The sequence below is a fragment of the Nipponia nippon genome, unplaced genomic scaffold, assembly GCF_047370975.1.
Source record: "Nipponia nippon isolate SJK-2023a ecotype South Korea unplaced genomic scaffold, ASM4737097v1 scaffold_12, whole genome shotgun sequence".
Taxonomy (NCBI): Eukaryota; Metazoa; Chordata; class Aves; order Pelecaniformes; family Threskiornithidae; genus Nipponia; species Nipponia nippon.
This window is the reverse complement of record NW_028262313.1, coordinates 2,417,992-2,444,554: the sequence shown is the minus strand read 5'-3', so window position 1 is coordinate 2,444,554 and position 26,563 is coordinate 2,417,992. Positions and strand designations below refer to the sequence as shown.

The 26,563-nt window shown below is 39.8% G+C and overlaps 1 protein-coding gene and 1 long non-coding RNA gene across 2 annotated transcripts in view; one reads left to right on the top strand and one right to left on the bottom strand.

Annotated features, from left to right (window-relative positions):
* LOC148056644 (uncharacterized) overlaps positions 1-2,842 on the top strand; it is a 28,779-nt gene extending 25,937 nt beyond the window's left edge. The window contains exon 3 of the long non-coding RNA XR_015702512.1: positions 2,649-2,842. This is a non-coding gene — a long non-coding RNA (uncharacterized LOC148056644). The remainder of the gene's footprint in view (positions 1-2,648) is intronic.
* Positions 2,843-3,012: 170 nt separating this feature from the next.
* On the bottom strand, positions 3,013-17,694 carry LOC104023451 (homeobox protein CDX-1-like). The gene is made up of 3 exons (XM_087748829.1): positions 17,262-17,694; positions 7,049-7,194; positions 3,013-3,267 (listed from the first exon to the last, which is right to left on the bottom strand). The coding sequence occupies exons 1-3, from the start codon at positions 17,692-17,694 to the stop codon at positions 3,013-3,015; spliced, it is 834 nt and encodes a 277-aa protein (XP_087604955.1).
* Between the last annotated feature and the right edge of the window lie 8,869 nt (positions 17,695-26,563).

Here is a 26,563-nt window from a genome sequence, read left to right as displayed (position 1 = left end):
TCCAATTTTATGTCTCTCTTATTTTTAATTATATACAGTACGGCTTCTAAGCAACAGCACTACACAAGGTTCTTAGAGAAAAATGGCTTTCTTTTGTTTTGGGTGGGCGACTGTTTAAAGGATTAAAGCACGTTGAAAATATTTAGTTGAATAGATTGCTGGGGAGTGTTACAAAAAAATTGTACTACTTAAAACAATCACTGGCATAACTAGAAGGTTAATAATCTCTAAGGTATTGCCCTGGTTTATAGATACTGCTTTTGGAGCAATAAATTTTAACCTTTGAACGTGTGCTTCTGCAAATAAAATCCAGCCTTATTTTGTGTACTTAACAACTTCTGATTGGAAACACATAGCAACCTATAGCAAGCATGCTTTCAGCAAACTGGAACAGAAATGAGGCAGATCTTCAAAGTGGTCACTTATCTTCCTCAATAACTCTTCTACATGTAAACAAGATAAACCAGGTCGTTTTGCCAGATCCCCCTCTCTGAGTGATGTTTAAATAATTTTAAAGAGAAAGAAGCTGTGTTCAGATGTATTTCTTTTCTTAAAGTTCCTTCTTGAAGAACTTTTTTCTTTTTCCTTTTTAAAATTTTAATACAAAATTAAATTATGTCATGGAAATGTGATTAAAATAGGTAGCTATGAACTTGATCCTGCAAAACCCTGGGGCCAGGGTTCTGTGCACTTAGCTGGAACTAGATCCTAAATTATTGTATATACGTACAAAAGATAAAGTTTCCCTCTGTATTCTTACCTTTTGAAAGTCTAAATCTGGAAATTTTTATTAATTTTTTTTTTCCTTTCTCTAGTATGCAAGCATAATTCTGTTTAATTGGCCAATGTGAGGATGCTTTTCTCCTTGAACATTTTTAAGCCTCTATTAAGTTAAATATATGTGTGTGTGTGTGTTAACTGTGGGTAAAGTATCTCTAGCATTTCCCTCTGTAGACGGAATGGCTGTTCTGTGTATTTCCAATGGATTCCTCTTTTGGACACATCCAATGGGTATCTCTTTTGGGAGATCAGTGTTTTGGTTTGGTTGCCGTGCTCGTCAATCTGGATGGTAAATCACTTTTGTTCCCACGTGCTGTTCGTCGTGTTTCGCTTTTCATAATACGTGGAAATCAGTACGAGTCTTTCTGTTGCTGAACTTTGAGTTGCAGTTTCTTCATCTCATTTGTATTACCTATGCAAAGCTTCGAACTGCTGCCGCCAGCAAATGGAGCAGCATTGTGAAAGGAAAGAGTGGGAGTTTAACAATGTAAATACGTGTCTATTTAAAGTTAGAATTTTACTCTTATTTAGTAAGAGTCCTTCTCGCAACCGTAAAACGATAAAGAAAATTAAGAAATAGTGAAAACTGCCAGCTCCCTGAACCACGCTGGTCTTACCATTCTCTTTTACTTTTTGTAAGCTTTTTTTTACCATCACCCTGCTTTTAAATTTGGTATTACAATTTGATAACAGACTAATCATGAAAATCTGCACGTTCACTTGCTACAGTAGCTGATACCACATTGGAAAATGATTATGAAAAAAGTCATTTATTTTAATGTTCTTTATATACAAAGTAATTTTACATAACAGACATTTTGATGACCTAATAGTACTATTTGTTATAATTAAGGAAAAAAACCAAGAACGTAGTGCCTAAATGACTTAATGCTCCTAAGTCTTACTTGCAACAGTGACAGAGATATTTAGGAGGACACCTTGATGAAAATTAGTGAGGATAGGCATCCTGAATTTCTAAATTGCTTTTGACAATGAGGGTATAAATTCCCAAATCGCTTGCGTGCTTTAAAAATTTTCCCTTTGCAGACAAGCTATGCACGTGCACTTGTTAGTCATCTTAGGAAGTAAGTATCGGGTTTATTCTTAAGTACTGATTACCTACCAAATTCTGCTTAGTGTGGAAGGGATCAGCACTTTGAGAATTGGGACCCACTTAAAAAATGCCGAGAGTTTATATTTAAGTGAAATATTTGTTTGCTTTGTCTTCCATTAATTTGGCTTCTCAGATTTTTTTTTTTTAGTGTCACAATAGCTCTGAAAGCTGGACCAAATTTAAGATTAGTTGAATGCAATTATTGCATCTTTATCCATGGGCTATGCAGCCACTTTTTAAAATACCTACACTTCTTAAAAGGATTTCCCCCGCTTTGCTCTTTCTTTTAGGATACAAAATGAGTCTGACGTGGTTTTTTTTTTTTCTATCAAAAATGAGCTTGGGCCAAGATTCACAATTCCAGAATGCTTTCGAAACATGTATGGTAAGATTGAAGAGTGCATGTTTATACCAGTGTATGGAGCATTGGAAATCATACCTGTCAAAACCAAAAAATTGCAAAAAGCTCATCCCTGACCTTTGCCCTTAACATGTAGTGAGTGCAATCACCGTGACCCAGGCTTTCCATCAAGTGGGTCAAAACATATAAGCCAGGTTTTCATTTATCAAGATCCATGTGTAAAGTCCGTGAAAGTGAGATTAGTACATGGAACCTGTGTGGAGATCAAAGGAGAAGGAATATACTCTTTACCTAGGGACGAGGGACAGACTTGCGTACAGCTGCCGTTACTGCCTCAGCAATGTTGTATTGCCTGTGGCCCATTTTGTGCTTTTTTTTTTTTTCCATCTGCAGGGTACTGTAACAAGTGGCTGTATCTGGTCCTCAGCTCTCCTCCCTCCCAGTGCCTACCCACCTGCTGCATGGCTGGAGGGATGCTTGCCTTGCGGCACAGACTCGGCATGGCATCCTCTTGCAGAGGCTCCCTGCAACTAGGACTCCTGGCAGACAGCAGTTCCATTGCCCTTGGGAACTTGCGCTATCCTGCAGACCTGGCAAGTGGCTCTTGCTTTACTGTACTTGAAGCTTATGTGCACAGAACTGTGTCATGCTGGGGACTCCTGCAAAACAGCTACCGCTGTCCTCTCTCTCTCATACTGTAGTGCTCCGTGTACTGGTAGGTTATAGTGTTCGTTATGCAGTAGCTCTTCAGGCGGCCTCACTGAGAGGCCACTACCTGCTGCAGGTTCCCGTTGTGCTGCAAACCGTTCATGGGAAGCGGAGGCGGAGGAGGTGGAGGTGGGAATAAAGAACTGGACATTTCTGAATGAGTCTGTTGGTCAGGAACTGGCATCGGGCTCACTGAGCCAGAGTCACTCTGCATAGAGCCAAGATTGCTGCCATCAAAATGAGTCATTTTCTTCTTCATTAATTTTCTTTCTTTGGCTCTGCGATTCTGGAACCAGATTTTCACCTGTAGAGGAGCAGAGGAAAATTTTTTTCAGTTGCTAATAGAATGCAATGTGGCCCTTTATGTGTACAGTCAGGGGTCATAGGTAAAACCAATTGCATGAGGACCAGTGAGAAAGGCAGTGGCAAACTGAGACAACAGAGCTGTTTGTTTTTCATACAGGTAATCTTTCCTATCTGGTAATAAAATATTTATTAATAGTTTGATAAAAAGAGTTTTTCAGTGTTACTTTTATTTTTAGGAGGTATTTCTTTATGGAATAAGCTTTGGTGTGGGTTATTTTTGTTTTGGGTTTTTTTTTTTGGTACAAAATCTAACAGAACAGAATCTCATGTGTCATAGTGGTGGCCAAAAGAATCTGAGAGTATCTTTACATTGAAAACTATATGCCCTAGTCAGAGCAAGTCAAAACCTGTTTCTGGCCTATAAACCGAGGCACAAAAGCTTTCCTGTTTGGATGCTGCACATTAATTGGTTAGCTCCAATGCGTAAGCCAAAGGAAATACACTTCTGAGCAGAATTTCACCAGTGCACTACTCTTGGTACACAACATTGCTTCAAAATATTGTACAAGCGGTGCCTTAGTAGCTAAGTGCCTTTTATTGTGTTTGTAGATGGAGCCAGAATCTGCTGCTGCTTCCCGCACAGTCCACTGCTTTATACCCTTGTCATTGCTCTGTCACAGGAATGCAGTCATCTTTGGGAACAAGTGAAGCAACTATTGAAGAATATATGGCTTTTGATTAGGACAGAACAAGTGAGGACATGAGATGAAGTTGGTGAGCAATGGTCAATTGAAAATATGGCAGAACTTGTTCAGGTGTGAAAGGGTGAATGTTCTATGGCAACAGAAATGTCTTGGGGTGTGAATCCCCAAGGTTGGATATAAAGCAGTGCATGCCAGCTATTTATCTTTGGAAGTGGCTCTGTATTGTGTCTAGGCAGTGTAGTGAGTCAAGCTACCTCATTCAGATATGTTGTGTTTTCTTGTTGGTGTTCGGATGGCAAAGGAAACACTTTTGTCACCATTTTCTATAACCCAAGGAAAAATCAATGGTTTGCTGAGAAATACTGATTTGTTTAGTTATCCTTCGCTAGGAGCTAGAAGGGGAAAGAGAATGATGATCAGAAAGGAGGTACAACGGTCAGAGGTGATAACATCTGCGGCTACTAGGTTCTGTTTTAAAAGAAAACCAGTGGTGAAGTCCCACAAAACATCTTAAGGAGTCTCTGTTACGGTCTCAGTGTACTTATCCTTGAGGCTTCATTATTCCCATTTTACAGTTGAAGAATTCAGATACATGCAAAGCTTGTGGAAATTTGAACTAGGCCTCGTGTGTCCCAGGCTATCATCTGAGACATCCGGCAGTTCATTTTGCTCTCTTAGTTTCTGGAATATCATTTCAGCACCAAATTATGTTCCATTAAACCAGTCTCAAAGACTCCCAGATCTCTGGCATTCTGATTGTGCTGAGGTAATCTAGTTTCATCCATGCATTTGCCAAAATAACTGCCAAAGAGTCTAAAATCCAAACATCTGTTTCAGAATTACCCTCTGGCTTCAGTGTTCTTACCTGCCTTTGAATTTAGTTTTTTTGTTCTGCTTTGTTATTGAACTAGGGATGCAGATCTGCAGCAGTGATCCAGTGAGAATTTCAGTAGGCACTTCAAGGTCATAAGCCAATTATCAAACAACTGCACATAAATACAGATCTGTAACGTTAGACTAAAAGCTAATATGGTCGGTCGCATCTGTCTGGCTTGTTCTTCACCTGCTGCCCTCTTTCTTTTCAGTATTTTTTTTCCACTGTTCAGTTGTTGTGCAAGTAACTCTTCACCTGAAGTCTAATTTTGTCTCTTCTTTCTTGTCCTAGTAATCTCCTTTATTCTGTGTCCTTCCTATATTAGCAATGCTTCATTTTGTCTTTTTTTTTTTTCATTAGATATTGCATCTTTCCTTCCTTGTTTAAACAATCGTTTGTCTTGAGATATTCCTTTCAGTGTCCTGGGTGGGATTTTGGCATAGCCAGGAAAGAAGCTTTTCCAGAAAATCACTTCAGGTTTTAGGCTGAGTGCAGTGGAACTTGGGATAGGACAGTGTGCGTTCAGTCATATTCATATGACGGGGTTGTTTAATTTGTGTGGAAGGCTAGTAGTGGGAGTATAGATCAGCTATTTCTTAATCTTACATTTTCAAAAGTGGCTTCAGAGATGTGAGCTTTATGCACTGGAATTAGTTTTGTTCATGACATAGTGATGATGAAGAGTAAATATTGCAAAAACTATTGCCATGTTTCCCCAATATATGTCAAAGAAATGTATCACGTCTTTTTTGTATCACCACTTCAAATATACTAACAAAAAGGTTTATCGGGAATTATCACAGAACTAGGAAGTTTCAAGTAAATATTATTGGTCGTTTGCAGAAGCAGGGTCATAATTTTTAAATTCAGCATAACGAAGTCAAGTTATTAAGCTTTTAACAGCCAGCAAAAAGACACACAGTGTATTTTTTATACCCGATTGAAATACTCACATTCAGCAGCAGATTGAGAAATATTTGCAAAATGGATATTTGCTTCTCCATTTCTGTAAGCTCTTTCAGTGTGTGCTGTGTAAGACAAGTTCAAGGTGGATGAACAGTGCTACAACTAGGTGGATTTTGGACTGTCCCTGCTCAGTTGAGCCCATAAAACAATAGTGAGTCAGGCGTAACCTTCAATGAATGATACTGTATAAACTGACTGAGAAAACAGTGCTGTGATGGTTTGCAAATAGAAAAGGCAGCCAATAAGCATATTGTGTCCTGAAATCTGTTCAGGGAGATCCTTCAGTAAAACTTCTAATTGTCTGTTTCGCTGCTTACTTCAGTGTACTGCGTCAAGGAACTCCCAAGTAAAATGGGACCGAACATACGCTCAGCCCGTCTTGTGAGTGTCTTTGTGGGAGATCTAGCTTGGCATCTTATCCCGGTGGTTTGCGTGAGCCAGCTGAAGGGCTGGGTGGCCAGAGGCCGTGTACCTGCTTGGCTTTGGTCGGGGGTGGCACAGCGTTCATGGTTGAATTTGAATCTTCAATTGCATGGTTGAAGAATGTGGTACGAAGTGGTTCCAGAGCAAATTGTATAGATCTTTTGGCCAGAAAGGATTGTGTTTTGATTAACATTGTGGGAACAGAAGTGGAATTTGGAGAAGGTGGGAGGAAATAGGGGCAGGAGAAAGGAGTAGTAAGTACGTAGGAAATCTTTAACAAAAGGTAAAAGGCAGCCAAAGAAACAAGTACCTTTGGGTGTCCTGAACATACTTGAGCTCATCACTTCCATTCTCTGCTAAGACTGACCTTGGGGAAATTGGTTATAGAATTCCCATTGACTTCAGCAGAACCAGGACTTCCGCTTTAGAAATTTCGGCAAAAATGTCTCCCTGCTACCACTAGCCCAGTAAAACAGAGAGCAATTGAGGCAGGATTTTGTTGATATTTTTAAACTCTTGTTTCTCAGAACAGGGCTGTAAGACTGGTGTTCGCTTTTTCCGTGTTGTTGCGTAGCGCTCTGATGTCATTACGAGAGCTGAAGTAGTGCTGATGGGATATTTAGAAATGAATGCAAACGGGGCTGGCAGGCCATTCAGCTGGATAGTTTGAGTTCCTACACTGCCAAAGGAACCAGTCGCATTGTTTGGTTATTAGAGGCATTAGCGTTTTTGTGTTCTTAACCAGTACGGTTATGTCCTCATCAGCAATAATAAATCGAAAGGCAATCCTGAACGGGTGATCCATACTCTACCTGTCTCTCGGAAAGTCTTAGGTTTGCAGCAAGTTCAGACTTCCTCCTGATTGTAATGTATCTGTTGTAATGAAATTCCTTCTCTAATTCTAATCTCTGATGATCTGTGTAAACCACTCGGTACTTCTCTCTTGTTCTTGTTTTACCTGTTTTGAAAGAAGAACACATTGCTTCAAGCTAGAATTTTTTAACTTTAGTAACACAAAATAACTGGCTTTACATTTGAAAATATGTTTGTGGGTATTTTAGGCCTGATTCTCTATGCACTTACCCAGAGTAACTCCCTTGACTGCAGTGGACTCGGTCTTGATTTACAACACAAGAGATTCATACCATCAGACTTTGGGTTTGCTCCTTAGTAAATAGATGATAAACTGGTCCTCATATTCATTATCACCCTTGTGTTATCATTTGGGAAAGGGAGGGCGTTCTTGTTAAGAACAAGGAGCCAGGAAACCTGGGTTCTGTTCCCAGCTCTGATGCAGGCTTCCTGCCTGGTGTTGAATTGCTCTGTTTCTCTGTCCCTAAAGCCGATACAGCGCTACCTGCTTCGGAGGGAAATCATGAGGGATATTGTACTGCACAGAAAATACCGAGAGCTTCCAAAGTTCCGCACTTCCTGTGCCTAGAAAAATTAATACGATATTGTGATTGTTAGTGCAACTCGGAGGCTGTGTTTTTCCTTCAAGTCTGGCGCAGTCTATCCATGACTTGATAATAGCACAGGGAATAGTAACAGATTTTCAGATGACAGTTAATAAGAAAGAGAAAAAGAAAGCAATAATACTTAACAAAGGACGCTGAACAATGCTAGAGCTGCAGCATCTGTTCTTTTGCCAGCAGGACTGCTGCATCCTTTCAGCTGTGGGTACAGCTGACTGAAGCAGACGTGGCTCAGCAGTATCTGCGTCGTTAAAAGGCAATGGCAAATGACACGAGCCAGTGAACACAGATGCAAGTAGCTGAAATTTTATGGATTCCACGCAGGATAATTTCTGAGGACAGAATGTGTCGGCAGTAGTGAAAGAGAATTGAGGAAGGGAAAGGCTACTGATGCTTCCTTTCTCACCCATCTTTCCTCTGTTGTTAATGTTCGTATTAGGCAATCGATCAACACCTGCGTAAAACCAAGGCCCCTGAGCCCTAGCCTAAGGTCTTCCTACATTTCTGAAAGATTGGATCATTGTTGTCTTAAGACCAGTGTTACCATGTTAGCTAACACAGTCTTACCATTTTTTGTGCTTCCTTGTCTGTCTGTAGTTATACGGACATTTCTTCAGATGTATCTATTTAGACTGTAAATTGTCTGAGACAGGGAATCTATTTTTAGTTGGTATTTTTTCGCAGTGTGTTCCACTGTGGTACCGTAGGTCATGAATCTTTGTGTCCTTAGTGGTCACTATAGTAGAACAGCTCCTTTAGATTCAGGTTCTCTCAGATGATGCATAAAACTCAAGGTGTGTTGTGGCTTGCTGCCTGTAACAGTCTGCTGTTGCTGCAGATGTCGCTTAGCTTCATACAACAGCTCATGCTTGCTTACAGATCTTTTTCTGAAAATATTGTGTGGATGCCTAACTCTTAAACAAACAACAACAAAAAAACCCAAACAAAAAGCCCAAAACAACAGGTTCCTCAAACTCATAATAATTGCACTCCTAATAAGAGCAGTTAATTTAGAATGGGGAGGACTGAAATAGATTTTCAGGCATTGAGTTGGCAAAATTTCGGTCTCCAAGTAGATCACCACAGCACATTGCCCCGCAGCAACCAGATCCCCCCCCGGAAGGAGAGAATAGCTGGAGGTTTCATGTATCAGCGGTGTCAAAGGCCTGATTTCTCCCCAGCCCCTCCTTCCAGCTCCCCTTGCTTTTGAAGTTTAAGTAGCACCCAAAGATCAGAATTCAGGGTGCAGAACTATAGTGGAATCTTGAAGTACTTTATCCCTTAATTCATTATTTAGTTTCTCAAGTTAATGGGTTTTTTTCCCCATCTGTGGAGGGAGACATAATGTCTCTTTGTTTTAATAGCGGAACATATTTAAAGTTAACATTGCCTTCCACTTGGTGTAGACACTCTATGGTAATGGCTTGAGAGCCATGTCACTTTTTTCTCTTCTAGCATTTAACAGTCAGTACTTTGCTACTTGTAAGAATTTGTGGCTCACCAAGGTATTGTTTGCATTAGAAGGTTCTTCAGGCTCTGATCCTTTTTGTACTGGTTGTATAGATCCTAGGTACAGAGTTAGGCAATGCTGTAAACAAATACTGTTACACCCCTGGTTGTGGATAGTAACTTGTTCACCCTGTGTGACAGAGTTTCTCTAGGACTCTTCCTAGGCTTGTAGAACGACGTCTACATCAGAATTTGGTCCTTGAGCTTCCATGCTGCATGGTGTTCAACCCTGGAAAAGCACTATGCATTAATAGTGAGTTTACAACGCTGTGGGCGTTTTCCAACTGTCTTGAGGCCATCAGTCTGTTTGCTTGGAATATTTCAATAGGGAAAATAGGTGTGTGCATGTTTGTGTTTGTTCCTTACGCTGGGGTTTCTGCTCAGTCCGTGCAGCCAAAACCACTTTGACTCAAATCTGTTAACTTCCCCGTGAAGGCTCTGCTGTGCCGTGCTTGGCTGGGGCAGATATATAGGACGTTCCCATTTCAGTAGCATTTCTATCATTGGGAAACCGTAGTGAAAGCAGAATTAGCCCAATTATGTTTACCCTGATAATCAAGTGAAAAGTGCTGTTAATTTTACAACATTATGGTAAGAATTTTAGAGTCTCTAAAGAACAGCAGTTATTCAGTTCAGTCCACATACATACTAGGACATTTGTTTTCATTCATTCGAAGTGTAAATTGTTTGTTTAACATATGGTCACCTGTGGTGCTTTAATGCCTCACTTGATATTTTTAAACTTTTGATCTCTCTAGCCGGTGGTTTGGTTAGGTTTTTTTCCTCTTTAAAGGAGAATTTGGGGTCATTCTATGGGACAAAATGTTTAAAATGTTTCCTTAGTCTCCTTTGTGTTGTTAAGATGGAGTACACAAAAGAGCAACAAGGTGATCTTATCTTGAACTCTATTCTCATTCAGAAGCCATAGACAAATATCAAATGTTCTTCTATTGCCAAAACAAGGTGGTAAACTTCAAGATAAACCCTCCTGTTTCTGCTTTTAAGTGCTTAAACCCTTATTATCGGAGTAGGAGAGGGTTGGGTGTTTTTTCTTTTAAAACTGAAGAAGAAATTAAATGTATGTGAAAAACAGAACTTTCTCCCATAAAATCTTTTATTTTCGTATGAGTAGCTTTCAGTGTATTTTCAGTAGGAATGATAATATCTGGTTTCTTTTTGAAGGAAGACTGGGAGCTTTCACATCTAATTTCTTTCTTTAAAGTAAGTTAAGAGAATAATTTAAAAAGTAGAAAAGCAAAAGGAGAACATTTCCTTCCTAAAAATCAACAACAATCTGAGAAAAATCCTCTATGATTTGTCACATAAATCTTGTCTTTAATACTTTGATTTTTTGTGTAGAGTAATACCCTCTGTGAGAGACAACAGACAGTGGAAGCTGAGATCTGCCACGGTCTTCTGAGAGGATACTTTTAGTTCTGGCAGAGTCATGTTTTAGTCTGTTAGGCCTTTGCCCAGATTCTCATTGATGTCAGTGAGAGTCTTCCTAATGCCTTTGTTGGATGCTGGGTTGGAATTAGTCTGCATATGGCATTTCCTTTCAAAGGGAAAGTACACTTTTATTTGCCAAAGTTAACAAACAGCAGCAACAAAACCTGTCGCTAAACAGTTTGGGACTTTAGCCTCTAAATTCCATCTGTTAGATGGAATAGATCTACTCTACTCCATTCTGAGCCAAATCTTGGAGACCTTCTACTGGTTTTATTTAGAGTGATGCGTTTTATTTCAAGGAGAAGTATTACCTGAGTAAAATTTGAGGTAGGACTAATGGATTCACCCCAGAGACAGCAGAAGGAGGTTCTTCACTTCTCAGACTTCTTTAGGAGATAATGGCAGAATTTAATGATGCAATGATAAAAGTTAATATTTTAATCCAATTCTTTAGTCAAATCCTGTGTATTTTACTCACTTAGGCGAGTGAAATTACCAACATTTAACTTTCTACAATCTTAATTAATCTTTTGTTAGTGACATTATCATTTTAATCAGCAATATCGCGTCAGTTTCATTGGAAATGTGGTCTGTCATGGGCAGTTATACTACAGAATTGCAAGTGGTTGGAGAGGTTAGTGGTAGTTGGGTGGAAGAAAATGAAACAAAAGAGCTTTGAAGCAGCTACCTTTGGAGTATGACTGCCTTTGTGTTGGGGGAGTGGATTTCCTGGTTTTAATGAGCTATTTAAGAACAGTGAGTTTTGTCTAAAACCTATTTTGCAAATAGTGACTATTGAAGAGTGCCTTTGGAGTAACAAGAAGTAAGACATTTCAGACTTGGAAAACTTTTTGTGAGATATAGCTTAACAATCCTGTTCTATCACACCCACTCTAGCAATTTTTGTGACTGGCCAAGTTTTGAGTTGGGGGAAGGGAACAGCTTTCCCATTGGTCATAAAATTCACAGAGCATTTCTTCTGAAGACAATAAAGCTGGGAGAAGGCCTCTTTATTTGCTGTGAAAATCATCACCCTTTCCGGCAATATAACTCCTGAAGAAAAGAGGGAGAAGGAAGAGACAAGACTGCATATCAAAGCAAAGAGAAGTGTTAAAAGGGTCTGTTGCCTCAATATGACAGATAGGCCTCAAAACCTCAGACAATGTAGCCCAGGAAAGGGGAAAAAAAAAAAACCCACCACCACCATCGGACCTCACAACTAGTTTACAAAGCAAAATAAATTAGCATTAGAACTAGCCCTGGCCCCTTTTTCAGTGCCTCCTCTCTTAACTTTTCAGGAATACTCTTTGTCTACTGAAATTGGCATAATTCATAAAATCCAGAAGCTACCTAATTTAGAAGATGTCATAGTACAGAATAATGTGGGATTACTGTCAGATTACTTACAAGGCATCGTAATCTGGCTTCTGGAGTTTTAAGATTTTTTCAGAGGGAGTTAATGTCTGTACTTGATGACTGGAAGTTAGCTTAAGTCAGCTCAAAATGTGAAACAGCTTTCTGGCCTGAAGATATGCTCAGTTCAAATCTGCATCTTTGTGTTAGCTCAGTATTAAGAGAGATTGGTGTTAGTTTTTGAGTTTATAAAGATACGGACTGTCAAGACCAGGCCCCAGAGTTTATTTTGGGACTATGTCTAAATATTTATGCACTTTAAAAGTGTAGGAAAAGAAAGGGGCAAATTCTCCCTAATGTAATTTCACTGACTTAATTGAAGTTGTGAAACAAAAGTAATTTTAAATAAGTCTTGAAGATGGACATTGTGCTGCACATGATGTTCTGTAAAGTTAAATTAGAAAAAAAAAAAAACCAAACCGCCACACTGCCATTATGTTAGAAAATGTTACATGGATCCAATCCTGTATAATGTGAGTAATAATATTCCTGCCAGAAGTCTTAGTGCGATGAGTAGGACTATTCAGTATTGCAAAGTTGGATGCATAAAGGTTTGTGAAACATGGTGAAATTCTATGTTTGTATTTTCTGCTGGGTCTTGATCATTTGTTCTTCTTATACGTGTTCAGCTGACTCATGCTGAAAAGAACAGAATAGGACCATAGAATTGGAACCTTTCAACAGCCTCGAAGAATTTTCCCTTCTGTTCTGTTGACTTTATTTAAAATGCCAGTGTTTTCAATTTTGAATATGTTCTGCTATTCTGTAATAAAGCTCATTGGCCAAATTCTGCCCTTCGCTTTGCTAGTGTAAACTTCTCTATTCATCTTCATCATACAGAAGTAACTGAATCCAAAGCAGAGTCATTTTTATCACCTTTAACCAATGATTGGACAGACTGCCCTGTATGCATTTTGTTTGGCAGAAGGACCCAAGCTGCAGAAAATGTAGGTGGTTTTCTAAGTGGCAAGGTCAGGGGAAATCCCATTGCCAATGGCTGTACAGACTAAAAAGCAAGTGATTAACTGAAATTTTTTCCCAGACTTGTATGTTGTTTAGGCATTCAGTATTTTGCAGGAATGGCTTGTTTCTCTTCTTCAGATTTGAGGGAATATAGCTTCTTCCTTCAAAGACAGATGCTATATGTTTACAGTGCATTTGGTAGTGATGCCATCAGCACCTATCGTCACCATCAGAAAAACTGTCTTTGTCTTCAGAGTAAGTTTTTATTGAGCAAGAGTGATAGGAGACTTGTCATCTACGGGAGAAGTCTCTGCTCAGAATTAGTTTACCTCTGCTTCAAACTTGTTCCCTCCCTATTTTATGGTAGTGTAAGTGCAGATCTTAAGATGTACTTTCAGCTTTATGAACAAATTCTCATTGCTGCTGGAACTGCCTGCCAGTTAACTGTTCAAACAATTGTTTTGGGCACAGTTTTACCGCAGATGTATGTTGTTTTCTCACAAAGGCAAAAAGTAAAGTCTAGTGCTGTGTGAGTGATTGGACACCTCCATAAAAATATTGAAATCAACAGGCGATTTGCAACTTGTTCTAAGGTGGTTTTATTCTACTTTCCGTCAAAGAATTTGCCTGTCATTATGCTCTGTGTGTGTGTGGAATCGCCACCTCAAGTCCCTGGTTGCTGTGGCTTTGTTCTGTCCTCTGTTAGAACTGCTAGTTGCCTTGGCTTTGCTTGCCCTTTCAAAGTGGTGGTTTAGGAGAGGGGACAGGATCAGTGTAAGGGTTGGAGAAGGGTCTTTTTTCAGTTGGTGTTCTTGGTTGAAAATACTAAGTAGTCAGTGTTTCCTCCTTCAGGTGTTCTGAGTCGAAACACATTTGCTTTCTCCTGTATCCTGAACACCCTAGCAAGGATGCAGTGACTGGGTATTGGATCCTACGTGCACTGCGTTTAGGATCAAGTCTCAGTCCCTCCAGTTCCAAAGCTGCAGGGAGAGACATTCAGCCATCCTTCAACCAGAGGGAGAATGACGGATTAAAGCCTTATTAGGTCTTTTCTGCAGGAAATGCATTACAGTAACACTAGACCAGGATGACAGTCTCGCATTAAATATTGAGATCTTCCAGTGGTTTCAAGTAGCATAACCTCATAAACTTCACCTAACACCAGTTGAAGACGTCGTTTTATATTGGATGTTGTTTTTAAAGTTACAGAGTAAGACTTGAAATAATTTTTTCTTTTGTTCCAGGTTAGTTACATAGATAACAGAGTATCAAAAGACCTGCAGGGCATGAGGCAGTGGTAGAAATTTCAATAAAGTGTTTTGTTTGTCATCTGTCAGGTTGTGAGGCCAGAAGGCACCAGTAAGACGCTAACCATGAAATCTCTGGAGACGGAAATGTCATTGATTCTAGGCCTTGTTTCTGTAGCTGTTCCAAGTCAGACTACTCGATGTAAGTAAACCTTCCGAAAGAACCCCTCCTGATCTTAAAGGGATAAGATTACAGGAACATTTCTTGCACACTTTCAAGAATATCCTGCAATAATCACGTGCCTTAAACTTAAACTATTGTTTCCATAGTGAAATAATATTATTATTGATAACTAGTATTTTGCAACAAGTAATGAACAAATAATAAAATTAATTTGTCTAATTCATTTCTGTTCTGGTTACTTCAGGTAAGTCTGAGCCTCAGTTTTTCCATCTTTAAGAATAGTGGTTCATATCTAGTTCACAGGGAATAAGGAAAGCTAATAAATAATAGGTGTGATTCCTTCACTCTTGCCTATATAAAGCCTCTACTGAAATTCATAAAAGTTTTGCAGAGACAGAAGGGTAATGCTCAATGTACGCATACAGCTTTAAGGATGTGAAAAGCAATGGATTCCATCTAAGAAAATGCTGAGTATTTTTTGATCATGATGCAGCAAACAGCATTGGTACTTGCAGTTAGCCTAGTCACACATTGGAAGTCACTTGCAACACTTGCATGATGAGAACCAAACTCACTTAAGTGCATTGCTAGATCTGACATTGCTGTTAGGGCAAATTTAAAAAAAAAAATTTTATTTTTTTGGAAAATGGGGAAAGACAAAAGTGCCATGGCATTTAAACAGAGGAAAAAGAGTGAATGAGGAAAGAGGAACCAACTCCAGTGAAGCAGATCTATTGGCACTGAGCGTTCCCGGCCTAGCAAAAAAAGAAGAGGGGAAGAAGCAGCAGGAGAATTACTTAGCTGGATTTTTCCCTAAAGCACGACCCAGTACCTATTAAATGAATGGAGAGGCTCCCACTAACTTCAGAGGGCCTTGCACTGGCCCATGGGCATTTGGGAGGATATGCTACTATGACACAGGCTTCTTCAGTTCTTCTTGAGTTGAAGATGCTCAATATCTTGGTCGACCATTCTGGAATGGAGAGACTCCCAGCACCTCCTGTGAATGATCTGACCCTTGCAGGCTTGAACTCTGGAAGGTTAGAAAGCCCTAAGCACGCTTCCTAAGCAGACAGTTAGAATGGTATTGTCTCTTACATGTACCTCTACCTCACAGTGTGCCTGCTGTAAAAGGGACAGCACAGACAGATCAAATCAGGTCTTTCTCTCAGAGAGGCTGCAATTTAAATCCACAGGAGCAAGAGGCGGTAGGTAAAGAAGAGATGAGAAGTAGTGTTTTTTGAGCAAGTATTCTGCCATCTGTAAATCATAGAGTTTGTGAGCAATTCCATTGCCCTTGCAAGGACTACTCAAAAGTAAGCTGTAAGTTTTTGCAAGACTGGCCCTCTTTTGTTTTTTCTTGGGTAGTATTCACTGAAAAACAAATATGATTTTAAAAAACCCAGCTACTCTTCCCTGCCCCCCCCCAAAGAAAATTCTTATTCACCCAGAGTGACAACCTACTCTGTCCTATTGACTTCTATGGACTCTCTATGAACTAAAGTTGTGTTCAGCAGGAGTGAGGATGACTCTGTCCATATAAATCAGATGCATTGTTTTAATAAAGACAATTTTTCTATATAGTTGCTTTCATATTTCTAAAGTGTGTTTTAAGTAATTACGTTCCCATCAGAGATTGATTCAGTACTTGCTTTGAAAACTATTCTTTACAGGCATGTGTGGAACAGAGCTTGGGTGGGAGGAAGGGCTGAAAGGAAAGGAACCTTCCTGGGATGTAACAGTGAAATACTGTGAGCGTCTCTTTAGGGGAGGTATTGAGCATCCTTAATTTCTGCTGATCTCAGTGCATGTCAAAGCTCCTCAGCACCTCTGAGGATCAAATACTTTATATAGCGGATTGTGCCTCTGTTCTTTTCAGGCAGTTTTCCCTCTTTTTCTATTCCTTCTCCCCTTTCTTGTTTAATAATACTTCTCTATTCATACAAGGTACAGATTTTTGGTTTAGGGATGCTCAATATTTATATTTTTTTCTATTGTTCCTCATCACAATCAAACGATCTTTTCCTCATGCTTCACAACTTATTTTTACTTAATTAAATACGATTGAGGAATTGTTTTGTAGTCATTGACTATTATACATCAGAGACTGATCTGTCGCTTTATTAACTGATTGTGTTACCACGGATCTTTGTATTCCTGCATATTTTGAGAGCTACTACTACAAAGTGAAGCAAGCCTTTCCTTATCATTCCTGTTTTTACAGCATTGACTCATTGTTTGATCTTGCAGATCTCACTTCATTTCAGTGTTTTGAGGTTTAGGGAGGTTGTTTCTAATACAAAGCCTTATTTCCAGCTCCCCTGCTATATATATTTTGCTTGAACTTTTCACATGTACTCTAAAACTTGAGGAAAATACGCAAAGTATAGGTGGTGGTGAAATACAATACTTTCATCGTGATTTCTTTCTGCAGACATGCTGCTTCATTCCAATCTATAGGACTCCTATTAAAAGCAATTATTTGATATCAAATTTTTTTAATGTATCTGAAGTGAAATTACTTCAATGTCAAAGGACACTGCTTCTCATTTGCCTCAGCGTTAAAGGTCAAGAAAGAAACACAAGAAATAGTCAGCTGATCAAAACCAGCATTCAGTAATCGAACCAATATTTAACTGCTAGCAAGAGAATCCTTCAGACTAATGAGGATCTTTGTTAAACTGTACGCTTCCCTCTGAACAGGGAACCTGGCAAAAAAAACCCCAACAACTGGAGAAAAAAAAGTGAAATCTCTTCTCAGCATAAAACCTCAGTGCCCTCATACCTGTAGAAGTGGATTGCACCGTTTTCCTCATCCATTCGTAAGAGCTGTGCCTTTGGCTGTTGGGAGAGATTTGCTGTGTATTAATTGTTTCTACAGGAGGTAACCCCCCAGCTCCAGCAGGATGGAGGGAGCTGTAATCAGCAGAACCGTAGGAGACCTGTCCAGGAGACGAGCCATTGATCTGTGCAGCAGCAACCGTGCTGGAAGGTCCTGGGCCGTAAGCGTTCCAGTCCTCCCTCTGTGGGCCATAGTGAGATCCCCAGGTTCCCGCAGGCTGTCCGTGGGTGTCCAGAGTTGGCACATGATGGTATCCCATGTAATCTGGATAGGGCGGAGTAGACACAAAGTTTTGCACTGGCAGGTTGTTGCTGCTGCACCTTGCAGATCCTGGATACATGCTGGTTTCTTTATCCAAAAGGTAACTCACATACATGATGCTCACAGCCTGGCTTTGTCTTGCTGGGACATCCTGCTCCTCACAGTGTTTGTTTGATCTCTCTTCCCCTCCTCTTTCTTTCTCTCTCTTTTCTAGCCCTGACTGGCTCTATAAATGACTCATGCTAGCCCTGATGTCCCTTTACTACACATGATTAACAATGGTTTTACCAGGTGCTGGTGGTAACAGTTTACTAAGGTCCTGCCTGATGTCACAGATAACTGCCTGCCCCAAAATTACATTTGCATTCAAATGAAGGGCTGACCATGCAGGCAACCCCACCTTGCTGCTAGTTCTAGTGCTTCCTTTCTCACAGATCCTTTATGTATTACCATCCCGGTTCTATACTTTTTGAATGTAGTTTGAAATCTTGTGGTCTTCAAGCAAAGTTGCCTACATAGTTAACCAGTAACCGTTCACACGGTAACAGTAGTACTTTTCTTGATCAATACATGTCAGAATCTAACTTCAGGCACTAGGTTATAGTTAAAGCCTGGTATCTGCTAGTCCAGTAGTTCTTTTGTTAGAATGTGCTATATTATATTTTTTTTTTAAACTGAAAACAAAGGACCAGTTCAGTCTTTTACTGCAGCTCTTACATAGTTTCTCACATGAGCACTCTTCTTGACTTCAGCTCTTGGTCCATGTGGGAGAGCACTTAGAAACCACAGTAATCCTACTGATTTTAACATTACAAAGGATAAACAAGAAGTCTCATAGTCATTTTGAGCATTTGTTCATACGAATAGTCTTGTTGATGTTAGCAAGCCTATTCATGAGCTGGCTGCTTGCCACAGTGATTGAAGTTTCTCTATTCTAACTTAGAATGTTAACAGAAAGGGAATCTGTCATTGAGAGAATGCAAAATTTGTCACTTTCCTTATGCTTATGTCTTGTTTGTGATATTGAAATGAGCGGTAGTTTTCCCTGAAGGTTTTGCTGTTCTCATTGCTGTGCTTCTTCACAATAAGTAACACCTTTTCTTAGAAATACGGGAACAAATTCTAGCTTTTTAGCTCAAAAAAGCAGTTTCCTAACTTTCAGGAGCAATCTTTGTTTGTAAGTAACAAATTCCTACGAGATTATCTATAAGCAGGAGTGAGAAGAGAAAGTGTTGATTTCTTTTTTTTTTTTTTTAATGAGATAGATACCTTAGCATTGTCTCTTAATGAGAATTTACTGTTTTCATTCCTGTTCCTTTAATGATGTGATACTCAATTGCACCTTTATTAATGAACCAACTTGTTAGAAGGATTTTTTTCTTAAACAGGTGCAAAGTATAATGAGTTTTTTCTTTGTTCAGAGGTGTATTTTTTTCTTTGAGGGTCTTTTACACTTAAACACCATTTAAACTTACAGGTTCCTCCTGGTTCTCAGGAGGAAAGAATCACTTCGCATACCTGACAACACCGTTGTTTCCTTTTGTGAGAGAATGGTGTCCTTAGGCTGTATTCACAAGAGGATTTGTAGATGTAGTTGTGGAAAAACCTTTTTTGTCTGTTAATTTCAGGGCTATGTTGAGAAGCACAGGCTACCTTCTGTGAGTATTCAAGATTTTCCTACTGTGCACTTTGGTAAAACTTCTGCTCTTTTACATCTTGTTTCTTGTGAGTTTTTGGAGGATGATGTTTTGCTGGCATAAACGTTAAAGGTCTTTTAAAAATCCTTGGGTGGAGGGAAGCTGGCAGAAACTGTTTTGTCTGCTTGCATATGTGAGCGTATTCAGTTGCAATTTACACATCTGTGACAGCTGGCCATTCCGAATGGCCCAGTGTAGCTGCTGGTATGGACTGCTCAAATCTAGGGAAGTCAATAATCAGTACATCATGTATCCCAGCAGCTTACTTCTCCTGTGCCAGCAAAATAAATCATATTTGTCTCATAAGGAATTAGGTGTCTGCAGACAGCCGGTGTCTGCAGACAGCCTGTGTCTGTAGTTACCAATGCAATGGGATTTAAATGTAGCATGATCTGCATATACCTTTTTTTTTTAACTAGTGTTTTACTCCCTTTCTCAATCACCTGGAGCAGTGTGGTTGCTTGGTAGCTCTCAAGTTCAGACTGCATTGAAATAGTTACCAAGAAAGATTCTTTATAGCTTTTTTGTTGTAACTTGATTTCTATTTCCTTTCTTCCTCTCTAAAACTGTTGAAGACTTGTCCTTTTAAGCATTTCTATACCTCTGCTGAATGCAGGTGTACCAATAAATCAGCCAGAGGAAGAAGCAGCATTTGCTCATTTACAGTAGCATTAGTTGTAGCCCTCCAGCTGTCTGGAAAATGTTCTAATGATGTTCATTCACCAAAACTTTTCCTGCAGGCCTTAGCTACCTAATATACCAGCGGCACAAAACATTGCAGAAGGGCTGGGTCTCACTGCGTAGTTTGGTTCTTGTTCTGCCCTTCTTCAGGGTTCAGGAATGTTGGATACACCAGACTACGGTCATGCGTCCATTCCTTATCCTAGGGCAATGTTGTTACATGAGAAACATTTTGAGCCATTTTTTCATAGTGGTATAATTTGGTTCACAAAGCTACTGGAAGTCGTAAAAGAGTGTTTATTCATGTTTATTAGAAAAAAATTAGTAATTATGACATAATAATACCTTTTGATGCTTTCAACTAATATATTGACATAGATGGAGACTGTTTTCCTTGTTCCATACTGCTTAAAGAAAGTACCGGACAATATGATCGCTAAACTGACAATGCTGTACTCCTCTGGCCCCATGCTGTGACCGCTAAGCAGGAAACTGCTTCTTTTGGATTCCCAAGTACCCTAAGTTGGTCTGACTGCAGCAAGCTGTCTTTTGTTTTCAGTTAGTCCAAGTTTTTTTAATTTATATCATTTGAATCTAACCTATTAGCTGAACCACTTTAGACTTAGATGTTTTTTGACTGCTGGGGGTGTGTGAATAATCACATGCTGATGTAGTTCCTTTAAAACTGAACGTTTTCATAGGTTCTCAAACATAAAATAAAAGGGATTTGGATTTGAGTTGCTTTTCCTACTTTCTAGCAAGAATACGTATTAGTAACAGGTGTCGTCTTGGGGAGATCAGTCTATATGTATACCCAGTCCGTTATAACTATGCCACTCTTCAGTCAAAGCTTCTTTTGGAAAAAAATTTTAGAAGTTTCTCTGGTCAATTGTTACATCTGTAAATGTTTGTCCACAGAACTATATGCGTACAGTATTTGGCGCTGCTTATTTTGGTGAATAAAGCTTGAAGTCTGTTAGAATGCACTAATACAGTGCATTCATATGTGAAGAAAATCACAGTTGGCCTCACGCAGGCATTCAGGAGGTAGCTACTGGCACATCAGATGCCCAATGTTTTTGTGTATGTTGACCCACGTACAGAAAAGTTCAGAATTTGGAACTAGCTTGTAGATTTCAAACTGAGAGGAGTTTTGGTTCAGGATTTTAGCCCATTTTAAAGAAAATTTCAATGTATTTTGAATTCTGAACTCTTCCTCTCCAACTTGGTGAAATTCGGAACTCGCATTTTACTACTTATTTTGCTAATAAACCTGCACTGGCAATTCTGAGTTTCATTTTTGCTGCTCTGAATAAAGCTCTCTGCAAACATTTTGGTTTGGTGCATTATGCTTTGACGTGCAGGAATGATAGTTGCCAAGTAGAAGAGAGGTCCTTCCAGAGCAGAAGCTTAAGTCACATAGCAGGAATCTCTCTCTCTTTCCTGGGTATGCTTTCCCTATAACTATATTTTGAAGGTTATAGTAATCTCGACCTTTACTACCCCTCTCACCTTTGCTTGACTGTAATGCAGCAAAGAAAAAGGGTAGATTCTGATCTAAACAGCTGACTTGAGTGACAACTGCCCTCGTACGATGTATCAGCAGTTTCACTGGAGAGGGGGGTACTGGAGGCCTGGCACGTTGGAAATGACATTGCCTTGTCTTTGATTATTTTTTTTTATGAGCAAATATTATAGAGCAGATAATAGGTCTGATTTACAAAGGCTGAACAAAAAGCAATAAATAGCATCCAAATTCATAATGTAAATTTTATTAAGCATATGCAGTCTTTCATCATTCTTTTGTGAGTAGCAGCATTAAGGCTAAAAAAGCAATTAAGGTGGAATTAATTGCCTTGTAAAATATTATTCTGCCTCCTTAATAGCATCTATTATGTGATAATAAATCCCAGCCATCATCAATATGAAATGAGATTTCTCGAAGTTGTTTTGTGAAGAAACCAAATCCAAAATTTTGTAGATCTAACAAATACAGTGACAATTCTGTGTTCTGGGCTCATGTTGAGAAGCCAAAAGATAAATGGAAATGAGAAATGGTCCTGAATTCTCGAGAGAGGAGAGAACTTTATGGTTTTGACATGAGCCTAAAGCACCTTCACCTTATGGCCTCTCTGATACACGTTTTCCCAGTTCTAAATTTGAATGGTTTCTGTATTCTGAGGTTGGGAAGTAGCGTCCACCATAGATACTGGTTGGGAAAACGTCTCTTAAGGTCGTTTTCTCAGATACTGCAGACGATGATGTGATGGCTGTGGTCAGAGCCCAGGCAGGAACATTAGAGTGCTCCAGTCAACTCTGGTTATTCCTCTTCTGCTGCGTGAATGGGTCTCCAGGGCTTTCCTTTGTCCTGTCATAAAGCCATAGATCTGCTAAGAGTGCATCCTGAGCTTTCCGTGCTGATCTGTCTCAGGCCGTAACCATATCACTGTCCTGGGATGCAGGCCTTCTCCTACACAGCCGTTTGCTTATCTACAGACTTACAGAACTGTAAAGCTTGGTTTCATTTTTCTGAGCTTTCGGGTTCTTCTTTCCCCTAAGAGCAGCAGCACTCATCTTTGGAGGCATGTTTTGTTCCAGTTCCATCACTGATCCTTTACTCCTGTGAAGCAATGGGGACAGCTAGTGGTCAGCTGGCTGCATGGCAAGGAGATGTTTCAAATACATTTTTCTGTGACTGTGACCGTATTCAGATTTCAAAGTTCTTGGTCTGTTCTGTTCTATACGGAATAGGAGTGCCTTAGGTGATGTGAATCCTATCTTTCACATGCCCAGATGCGGGAAGCAGCAAAGCTAGTGAAGAGGCCTGTCTTAGAAGTTTGGTTATGTTGCAGGGATTTTTGCTATGCTGTTTAATTAACTGTAACATCTGTCTTTTGAAACCTGAAGTAATACTACGATGGAATATGCCAGGCTTCTTAAAGTTAACTTTTACAAGTAATTGTCTGTTTAACAGAGTGCTCAAAGGTCTAAAATGTGCTGGAATGTAGAGGTGGAGTACTGAGCTGCCACATGCCGCTGGGTGTGTGAGCGTGCAGGGCTGGTCTCTGTAACGCTGATACGTTGCCTCTCATGTAATCTCATCTGGCATCCAGGCAGAGCGCTGGTATTTCACACTCGCTTCACACTAGTAGAAATGTCTTATGAGGTGACAAACGAGGAGCAGGACTGTAGTATTTTAATCTTGTATTCTTTAAGGAGTAGCTGTGTTTCTAATGTATTTTCTTTGTTAATCGGTATATACGCTCCTAAAAGAATGATGGCAACTTCCAGGATGGCACTGCTTAGCTCTCTGTTGTGTAAAGAGAGAACTGACGTATCTGAGCAGATACTAAGATGTAGAAGTGACACAGAATGAACACCGAGAGACGATTCTCAGTGTTGCTAGTTTGTTCAGTTACCCTGGGCTAAGCAGATAATGTGTTCCATATTCATCTGTAAAATAGAAGTCACACTCATGACCTCATGTGATATGATAGAATTTAATAAATGCCACAAAAGAGATCCTGTATGAGGAGTGCAAAACATGAATTCTTTCTTTCATCACTTGTGAAATGAATTAGCTAACATATGTTGACGTATGTTTAGCCTTTAGGATGGCTGAAGTAAATGGCTGTCTCATGAGAACACTGAAAATGTTGCTAGCTCTGAAAAGAATATCTCTTTTGCTAACTGTTATTTTCAGGATGCTCTGTGCTTTGAATTTTTAACACCTTGCAATGCGCTGGATCTCCTCGGGCTGTGTGAGTCATGCCACTTACGCAATGGAATTGAAAGTGGTGAAATTCGTGCAGCCTAACCTGATAATTCACTACCAAACGTAGGAATTGACCAAAGGGGTCTGCTCAATAAGCTTTCCAGAACAAAGGAGAAACGGATCCGAAGTCCCTGTTCACTGCCTCCGCCTGCTTGCGCCTTGCCATTGTTGCAGGACCTCAGCTCATCGTTCCCCCAGGAACAGGAGGGAAAACTTCTCCCATAGACAAGACGCCCACTTTGGTCAGTTCATACCTGACATAGCAGCAGACCTGGTGCGTAACGGAAGGGTTTCAGTCCTTGCAAAGACCCCCACAAACTGTGAGATGAGCACTCGGTATGAACCGAGTGGCCAGCTGAGTGAAGGAAAACGTAATCTGGTATTCCAGGACTCTGGGTTTTGTGTGTTTGTGTGTTTATGTGTAACACTTCTGCTGGTGGAAACTCGCATGGCTGCAGCTCTTTGAAATTTAGAAGAAAACTGTTATTTTTTTAATATATCACAAAACTAAATGAGGGCTGCTAAATCCTGTCTGGTGAAATTCTTTTGTCTGAGATAATGGTTTTGAGAGCTCTGTCAACACAGGTCTCTAGGAGCATATTCCGTTCCTTGCACCATAGGTACTATTAGGCAGTTACAGTCTGTGGTCAGCAGCTATGTGGATTATTTTAATGTAATTCTTAACTAACATCAAGGATTTTATTTTTTTCTGGGTGTTGCTGCTGGAACTAGTGTTTTGTTGTTTTTTTTTTTTTTTTTTCCTTTAGTAGGGAAAATATCCCCGGCTATGACAGAGTGTCTCAGTGTAGGTGATCCTACAGCTACATTTCATACAGCTGTATAGTCATTCATGAATTAAAAATAGTCACAGAAATAGCCTCTCGTTAAAGTGCTATTTTCCACTAGGTGGCACTTTCAATACATAGCACAGACAAAGCCTACACGGCTGATTAAGTACCCCTATTAACTGCTATTCAAATTTGTAGTTAGTAATTGACCAAGCTAAAAAAGGATCAACGTAGTGCTGCCTGCAGCAAGTTTCACAGCTCCTTTTAATACTAACATTGATTAAATCCCCACCCCCAACTCGGTGTAAAAGAGAATTAGCTCAGAAATTATCCCCTCTCTAGATCCCTGCATCCAGCCTTCTCCACTGCCCCCCCCCCCCCCCCCCGCAACAACCCAACTAACCTTTTCTCTCCTTGGAAATTAAATGTAATAGTCCTGTTTAAAAAAACAAGTTTTATTTTAGGTTGCTAGATACAACCGAAATGAAGTACTGTTATATTTCCCCACTAATAAACATGAGTGGGCATCAAACATCACTGCTTTGCTCCATGTTTCCTCCCACCCAACTCACCAAGCTCCATTCCCGTCGCTATTCGAGGCTCTGCTCAGAGTGGCGCGGGAGGCTGGAGTATGCACAAAGAAAACAGGCCAATAAGGAAAGACATAAGTGACAATGGCAGTAAAGAGCAAAGAAATAAATGACTTGGAGAAAAATGGGAGTTGCGAAGGGAAAACTGCATAGGGACTTGAGTAGTATTAGTTTTTATATTTAAAGAATAGTTGTTTGAACTTTCCTAATGTTTCGTTCCTGGTTTTGGAGCACTTTACAAAAATGTGTCTACCTAATGCCCTTCCTATACACAAGACAGGTGACCAAAAAAACACACCATGTAGAATTTAGTTACACTAAAGCTTTGTTCTCCAGCTCTTGCAGTTGCCAGTGCTGTTGGAACTGCCCAGGAACTTCAGGAAAAAAAATTGAAGGAAACACAGAAATTCTTGCTCTGTTTGTTTTGAGGTGAGTGAGTTGTAATCTATCCAGGATGGAATATAGGCAAGACCTAAGAATTAAAATATCCTCAGGAAAGTGACGTGATGTTCACTACCCAGGCTGAAAGCTATTGGGGAATGGAAAGAGGCGCTGAAAAGGCTTTAAACATACATGGCCGTAACAGAGTCGTATTGACTGATATGGGCTCAGTGGTCATCACACATCAGTTTACTACCAATAAATACACTACTCGGTGCTACTGCCCATGCTTATTATCCTAAATCTTTGAGTGTACAGCTGTTTGGTGAGAGCAGAAACGATACAGATACTCAACAGCAGCTGAGGAAACCTAGATTGAGTTTTCAGCTCAGATCACCAAGTTCAGTTTTGCTGGTGGCACATTATTTAATCTATTTAATTTATGGCAGTACAGTGAATTTTGAACTGTTCAGGGGTACAATGGTGAAATCTTGTCCTTCACCACGAGTTATAAACAGATGAGCTCAAGTCACCGAGAGAACTGAACTGAATTGCATCTCTTCCAGTGGCTCTTGTTAGGGGTGCAAGTACGTTCTCAGCAGCTGAGATAGGTAAGTATTTGAGTATTAAGCTTGCACATGGTCTTCTGACTGAGTGGTTTATAGGGTTCAAAATTATTCAGTAAACTCAAAAAGAGCCTTTAAGCTATTTATGTTGACTGTGCCCTTTTGAGGGAAGCTACTCTAAGTAGTAGGCTTGCAATTAGCATCGTTAAAAATTCATTACGAACCAGATGAGATTATTAAAAATAAATCAAATACTTCGGGTTCACTTGTTCTGATTAGCTGAATGTATTTCTGCAAATCCCAGTGTAAACTCATGAGTTGGAAATGTTCGAGTTCGGTGTTAAAGGCAAAACTTCCAATGTCACCCTGAAGGAAGCTCTGAAGAGTGTTACGTGGGAGGTTTGTAACTGTACAGCTGTTGCTTCAAGTGCGCAGCATCTGCGACGTTGAAGCAAAAGATGGGTTTAAAAATAGAAATGTGTGGGCACTGAATCTGCTTATTTGGG